This window comes from Nestor notabilis, unplaced genomic scaffold (genome assembly GCF_000696875.1).
Source record: "Nestor notabilis isolate BGI_N333 unplaced genomic scaffold, ASM69687v1 scaffold13804, whole genome shotgun sequence".
Taxonomy (NCBI): domain Eukaryota; kingdom Metazoa; phylum Chordata; class Aves; order Psittaciformes; family Psittacidae; genus Nestor; species Nestor notabilis.
Window position 1 is genome coordinate 22,147 of NW_009924354.1, and position 7,757 is coordinate 29,903.

Sequence of the window (7,757 nt, forward strand, 5' to 3'; positions counted from 1 at the left end):
CAGTCCCTCAGTCATTTCTGTGGCTCTTCACTGGTCTCACTCCAGTAGGTCCAAGTCTTCCTTGTACTAGAGAGCCAGGATATTACAGGAGAAAAAGGATGGTCTTCTGACTAAGGACACTGCCATCTTGTAGACATAAATTAACTATCATTTATCAGCCCAAAGTTCTCATAAAATTTTGGCTTCAATATCTCTTCATTTCACTATTTTAGCTAAAAAGCAGACATAGCAGTGCTGTCTACTGTCAATGAGTTGAAAATACATTTTTGCCAGTGCCCATGCTAAGGTCTTGTGTTTTTCTGAGAGCAGCGGGTACAACTGCTTCAAGGTTAATGAGGAGCCAGACTTTACATTAAAAGTTCATTTTCACTTGCCCTGTGTACCTGCAGTTGTGCCATTGACAGCAGTGGAAGCCTCCAGTGACTTACTAAGATATCAGATGTGCACGGTGTGCACAGTGACGCTGCAGAGGCATAATGTCATTTTGCATTGAATATGAAAAAATACTGAACAGATGACTGAACAGAGAGGCCAGGGTGCCATGGAAGAAAGCACCAAAGCCTACAGTCTGTGCCACAATGGAGGTGCATATCAGGTCTAGGATGAAGGTAATGGAAAGTAGTTTTTGAATCAGGCCAACATCTTTGGGGATCACCAAACCCAGTCATTTACGTTGCAGTTAATAACAAGTGACATGAATCCAACTCTGTACGGGAGCTCTCAGCTCCACCCTTGGAACAATTTAATGAACTGAGGTTGAACAAGGCAGTATTGGACCTGTAAGCAAGATACGTGTCCTAACATGGTGCCCCAGCCCTGTGGTTATTCATTGCCCAGCAGTGTTTCCCCGAGGTGATGTGCAAATCAACCAAGAGCAAGCTTGGATACCCTCATGCCACAGTTGCATCATGCATGTGGGTAGGTCCTTTAAACTGAACTCATGGTGCAGGCAGGTCATCCAGGCTCACCAGTAAGTCCCAGGAGGATTCTGCCCAAAAAACCAGCTTTGAGAATTAGACTAGTGTTCATATGTTTTTTGTGGTCTGCCAGAAAAAAGATGTGGGTTGTAAAAAATATCTTCTCTGTACGATATTTGTTCACTGTATGAATGCTATTTTCTTGCTGTTATGCTGCATCCTCATTACTGTATGGTCACTTGGAATCTTTGAAATAAGAGGAAATTATCTGAAAATTATGCTTCTTAGGTGAAGAAGATCTCAGGGAAATAATAGAAACAAATCCAGCGAATGGCATAATGAGAAGTGTAGTATTTGTCTGCTGTATTTTATATGCTAAATAGTTTGCTTCTGTGAATGCAATTAAAATACATACTGATTTTTCATTTATTTTGTCATAGGCTGAGTACTTCTATGAGTTCCTGTCTTTGCACTCCTTGGATAAAGGCATAATGGCTGATCCAACTATAAATATCCCTCTGCTTGGAACAGTTCCTCATAAACCATCAGGTTTGTGCTATTGATATAATAAATTATGTTCCTGTAAAAAATATTCCACAGCCAGTAAAATCTAAGTATTTTATTATGAATTGCAGTTCTGAAGTTTATGCCTAAAGAAATGCTTGCCACGGTGCTTGACACTGAACAGTTTGTGAGTGCCTTGCCTGACTACAGCAGCATATTTTGTCTGAGCCAAGTAAAATGAAGCTTTTATGTGTAGATAAATCAGCAGAAACTTGTGCAAAATTGTTGCATAAAATTCATGTGCATGAATATTGTTACTGAAGTTGTGCAACTTCTGGAAAACAAAATCTTTGATCGCTATAAGGAATAGTTATCAAATTATTCTGTGTCTCAGCGGTTGCAGTTTGTGGATGTTTTACTTTCAGCTGGGGTCAGTGGTTGTTGTCAGGCATCCAGCTGAAAGACAAGTCCTGGTTTAGGAAATTATCACTTACCATTTTTCCCTCATTTGTGCATTCTTAGTCCTTCCCTGGAGCTTATAGCTCTACAGCAGAATCTGAGCCCAAGCCAAAGTGAGTGTTCTGCAAGCACTGTGGTGCACAATGAGCTGGCTGGAGAAAAAATCTTTCCATGAGAGGTTATCAAGTCCACTTAGCTCTGACGTGGATGAATAACAATTTACGTGATCTGCTGAGGGATGATATGTGGTAGTCTCTGGCAGAAAGGCAGAAATGTACATCCAGTACCCCAAGGGGCCTCAAGAAATCTGGAGAGGGAATTTTTACAAGGCATGTAGTGACAGGACAAGGGGGAATGGCTTTAAACTGAAAGAGTGGAGAGTTAGATTAGATATTAGGAAGAAATTCTTCATTATGAGGGTGGTGAAAGACTGGAACAGGTTGCCACAGAAGGCGTGGATGTCCCATCCCTGGCAGTGTTCAAGGCCAGGTTGGACGGGGTTTTGAGCAACCTGGTCTAGGGGAAGGTGTCCCTGCCCATGGCAGCGAGGTTGGAACTAGATGATCTTTAAGGTTCCTTCCAACCCAAACCATTCTGTGATTCTATGATTCTATGATTCTATGATCTGGATGGCAGTAGTGTCTTAGTGATCATAAGTTCATGAGAAGCCTTAGCTAACCTAAAACCATGTGGGATAAAATGGGAAAGAAATGAGAAATGGAAAGGAGGATGGGGCTACAAGTGGAGCACTGATATACAGTGCCTTGACTGTGTATCAAACAGTCTTTTTGACCAGTCTTCCTTTTCTTATTTCTTAATGTACAAATTCTGAAAAGTTTTTGTTTGATAGCCTCCATTTTGGCTTGTAGTAGAATGACTTTGAGATAATGTTGCAACACAGCTCTCTGCTGTTGCACCTGGAATTTAACATTAATGGTTGGTCTCTACATTCCACATGGATTGAATGAGTGGTATTGAAAATGGATTTAGGTGAAGAATCCTATAATATTTGCAATGTAATCAATGGAGTTTGATTGGTTGCAAGCCAGATAAATTGACAAGACATTTAAAAGTAACTAAAAAGCCACAAAGGCAAAGCTCTTGTTAAGCATTATTTCCATCTCCATATAAAGCAGTTGAGATATATGAGAAGCTCTGCACTCTCCACCCTCTAATATAAGCTCATTTTTATTTTTAAGTATCTAGAAAGGCTAGACCGAAATGATCCCTTATGACTAAATTTAGGAAAATGTAATCTACAGGTTCAGGGAGGCTGGAGATGAGATCTCATAGTTCCAGTGGAAAGTCTGTTAACCATCATGATGGGAGGTCTGATTAAAGCCAAAAATTACTTACCCTGCTTGCAACACTGGTACCTCAGTTCCAGGACTAATACGGGCATGTTCATGGTGTTTCCTTACATAGATCATCTGCAGTGCCCCACTGTGCTTAGTATATATGAGCTGTATTTAAGTCCTGTTTGGCATTATTGTAAGTCTAGTGTTTAACAGCAATTGATAATCAGTACATATACAGTATTTGAAGCATGTACACTATTTAACAGTTAGGCACTAGTATGATGGGTTTCTTTACACTGCCTGCTGGCTGGCCAAAATTAACTAAGTAGCCTTGAATAAATACATGCTATAAAGGTAGTGAATACTTGCTACTTTTTAGTTATTTCTATAATTTATGTGTTCCCAAAACAGTTCTGACAAATCTAGTCTTGTTTGCCTGAATCTATTGCATTACCAAATAATTTTTCCATGCATATGGAATTTTTTCTGACATGCAATTATGAAAATCAGAAGAAAGTCACAAACTTGTATTTAGTAACAAATCAACAGTACCAACTTAATTCTTGAAAAAGCATATCAGCCCCCAAAATTACACTGGAGAAAATTAAGGAGGAATAAAAGAGGAAGGACAGCTATATTAAACGTGAGAGTGGGAAACAAGAATGAGGATTAACAGATAGATATCTTACTATCTGGGTAGTTGAACCCAGTGGTCTTGTCAAAATCAAGTGACTCTTAAAACTTCTTTGAGGATATTTTCCTACCACCAATAAAGCATAAGGATGGTTTTAGCACTTTAGGGCCTGCCTAGCCTGTACTTTGTCTTGTGGCCAACAGTGGCCATTAGAAGACCTGTGGAAGACCAAAAGGTGGGCAAACACATGTGATACTTACTTCTATTTACCCTTTCGGCTCTGACTAGCTTTAGCTTGAAGGATTTAATGAGTCTTAAGTCATTTGTCTTTTTTATAACCCCACATGGGTTGTAGTTCTTTCTTTCTGGCACTTGTCCAAGCTCTCCTTGAGTCCATATTATCTTCTGGTGTCTCCAATCCCTTTGGCAAGGAGTTCACTGCCTCCCATTGCATGAAGATCCCCCTCCTATTGTTTTGAGTCTCCTTGCAACAGCTACATGTGATGGGCATTAGTTCCTGTACTGGTAGAGACAGCAGTCAATCCCTACTGTTTGTCCTATCAATGCCAGTCATGATTTTATAGATGTCTATTACATACCCCCTAATTTTTCTCCTTGCCAGGATGAAAAATCACAACCTACTCAGTTGCTCTTCATTGGATGCAGTCTTGTTGTCCTTCTCTCAGCTTTCTCTAATTCAGTATATCCTTATGAGCTGAGATAACAAATTATCCTCAAACCTAAATTAGATATAAATCACTCAAGTTCCTTCGTGATTTGAAATTTAATAATTCCATCCCCAAATCCCAGGCTTGCTAGCTGATTCAGTGCTCACAACATGGGTATTGTTACACTTAGACACATGGTAAGATGTTAAGAAGATTGGAGAAGATGCCTTTCAGTGAGAACTTAAAGAGATAATACTCCTCAGCTTGTCCAAAAGATGTTTGAGAGGAGTTCTGCAGACCTATTCATGGACTCCCACTCATGGACACTCACACGAGGTCTCCAGACCTTTCATGCCCACTTCTACTGGGATCGATCATTCAGAGATTCCCCTTAAGCAATCCCACCCCTGAGACAGTAGATGGCTTTTGCATATTAACTAAGTGGGTAAAGCAGTTGCCTCCAAACTTGAAGAGCTGGGAAGACACACAGGAATTACTTTCAATCTGCTCCTACTGGGTACAATTTAGGGAACCTTGGTTTCCTGAACAGAAGGAAAAGGCATGAGCTCCCAGACAGACAGGATTAAACCTTCATTCTCCACATCCCAGGAGAGCATTCGAATTAGCAGCTGAAATTAAATTAAACCACTAGGTTTCCACAGGTTCCTTTTCAAATTAGTTAATTATCCCCCTCTCCTGCTAAAGCTGTCTGCTCTGCAGCCCTGGGGCAAGTGCTCCAGAGGATGCAGAAATGTAAATGTGCAGGAGAGGCAGTTCTGTGGCCTCGTGGTGGGATGATGGCTAGCAGAGAGAAGTCCTGAGCTATGATTGCCTCTCCTTGTTCTTAGCCAGCAATGGGCAAAAGTAAACTGCATCCTGAATTTGGGAATCAGGGCCCAGACCTGAGGGTTGCTCTGCCACTGCCCTGCTCAGCACTTTGGTAGCCCACAGGAGCTCACAGCTGTAGTTCTGGATGCAAGCAACTTTTGCTCTGTGCTTTGTTTTGTCTGTAACACTGTAGGTGTGTACTTAGCAGAATTCAAACAGGCATTAAAAGGCATGGAACCAGGCAGAGTTTAGTGGCTTTATTTGAGCTCTGAACCACTACAGCCAGGATCTGGATGCTTATTTGCTGCATTTTTGTGTGCCTAGGAGTTTGAACATATGGGAAGTCCAAACCATGGATACTTCCAGGGTGGGGAGTACTGGAATAAGGGTTTTCTGACCTGTTCTCTTGGGCTTTAGCCCTAAGAGATGCATTCCTGGTCTTTGCCCTAGGCAATTAAATCCACAGTCAAATCTCAAGTGAGTTCAGGCATTTGCTACCAATTCAATAAAGTCTAGATATGACTATAGTGTCATCCTAAAACTCCTGCAACATCTTCCTCCCAATTGCAATTTGCTCAGCTAAGTCACACATATCCCAATACAATCCCTGATCTCCTGCTCTTGCTCTGTAAAAAGGTTACTATAAGTTTAAGATTTTCACTACATTTAAATTGCCTTTAATCCACTGTAAAAGTTGCCTTCTTACCACGTAGTTACATGCTTTTTGTAAGTCTTTTTAAAGATCGGTGTAAAAGTGTTTCAACAATGAAATTGTTTTCTAATGAAAACTGCAACAGATCTTTCAGTCTGTATGACTTACCAGAAGCAGAATGTGTTTGAGTGAAAATTATGCTGCATTATACCAAGGCAACAAATAATAAAAAATGGCCCAATTATGACTTGCAAAATTATTTATAACAATCAACTTAAAACAAATCAAATGTATGCCTGTTAGCTTAGTATTTGGTTCTGGAATCTCAGGCCAGCTTCAGAAGAAATGAATAAACAATTTCTGCTAGATGGACCTAACTTATAAAGCAGCTAGGAAGAGCCAATTTTGAATAAAGGACATAAAATTGTTTCATCTGAAGATTATTTAAGATCACTTGTGACAATCACGGCGGAGCATTCCATAGCTCTGAGGTATTGGGCTTATTTCCTCATTAAAATACTCCAGATTTACTGGCCTTAATTATTTACTTAAACTCTCTGTCGTTCAAAAGTGTTTGAATACTTTTCTTGGAAAGGTTAATCTCCAAATACCGCTACACTTAACAAGATCTGTCTGTGTCTTCTTTTTAAATATTTGCACCCATGATCTTATTTATCAAGTGTACCATCTTGCTAGCACTTTCTGGAGTAAGTTTTTACTAAATCAGTACCTTATTTAAGTATTATATGCAATATCCCAACCATCAAAACTTATCTAAAGTAACTTTTTTTTCCCCAGAAGCGTAAGATGTTTTTTTCAGAAGTGGTATGAAAGCCTGCGAAATTTAGACTCAGAAGTGATCAACTCATCTTAGAAAATTGAATGTAGGCTTCCAGCTTGTTTTGTTGTATCAGTAGATACCTCCATGTGAGTCTTGTCTGCAAGCAAAAGTCTGTGTTAAGATCACTGTCTGTGTTGTAGCTTGTTGAGGTTATGTCAGTAAACGTGCACAGGGTCTTCTCCTGTGCTGCTGTACTTCTAGTCCTGGAACCGCCTAAGAATAAGGTGATCTGTATATCTCTGTGTTAAGGGTTTTCATCAATGGCATTATGCTAAAGCTTAAATATATCTATATGGTTTAGTATTTCAATGTGTGCTTTTATACATATATAGATACATATCTGCATGTAAATATACTGTTGTTATTCTCCTTTAAGTTGTTCAGGTTGGATTTCCTTGCCTTGGAAAACAAGATGGGGTCGCTGCATTTGAAGTGAACGTGATCATAATGAATTCAGAAGGCAATATTATTCTCCAGACCCCTCAGAACGCCATCTTCTTTAAAACCTGTCAGCAAGGTAACACTAAAGAGAACATGCTGAAATACTGTTAGGCCACCTAACTTCCTTATGTTTCATTCAGGATAAGGGCTAGAGAAGATGGAAGTAAAGTGGTCACACAATATGTAGCAGTGGTGGTGAATGTCAGGCTGTTCTGGCTGTTTCTGTGGGTTTGTTGCTCATTTACTATATGTTTACTAACTGTTTTCTTACTGTCAACTCTGTCTCCCTTATCAGACTGGGTTGGAGTAATTTCTTCTGCTGTTCACTGCTCAAGTCAAGGATGTTGATAGAAATGTATCAACCACCTGTTAGCAAATTATTTGAGGTGCTTGGAGGAGAGCTAGTCTTGTGAAAACAAGCATTTTCAGCAATGGCACATGATCTGGAGAACTGAACTTCTGGAATCTGTAGTGGGGACACTGCATTCCATTCCTTAGTTCATGCCTTGGTTCAG

At 39.9% G+C, this 7,757-nt stretch overlaps 1 protein-coding gene across 1 annotated transcript in view; it reads left to right on the plus strand.

The window, feature by feature from the left end:
• Positions 1 to 578: 578 nt before the first annotated feature.
• The window catches only part of WIF1 (WNT inhibitory factor 1), a 21,457-nt gene continuing 14,278 nt past the window's right edge, over positions 579 to 7,757 (plus strand). The window contains exons 1-3 of the mRNA XM_010012574.1: positions 579 to 608; positions 1,358 to 1,466; positions 7,178 to 7,318. Of these exons, the coding sequence (XP_010010876.1) occupies positions 579 to 608; positions 1,358 to 1,466; positions 7,178 to 7,318 (280 nt within the window). The remainder of the gene's footprint in view (positions 609 to 1,357; positions 1,467 to 7,177; positions 7,319 to 7,757) is intronic.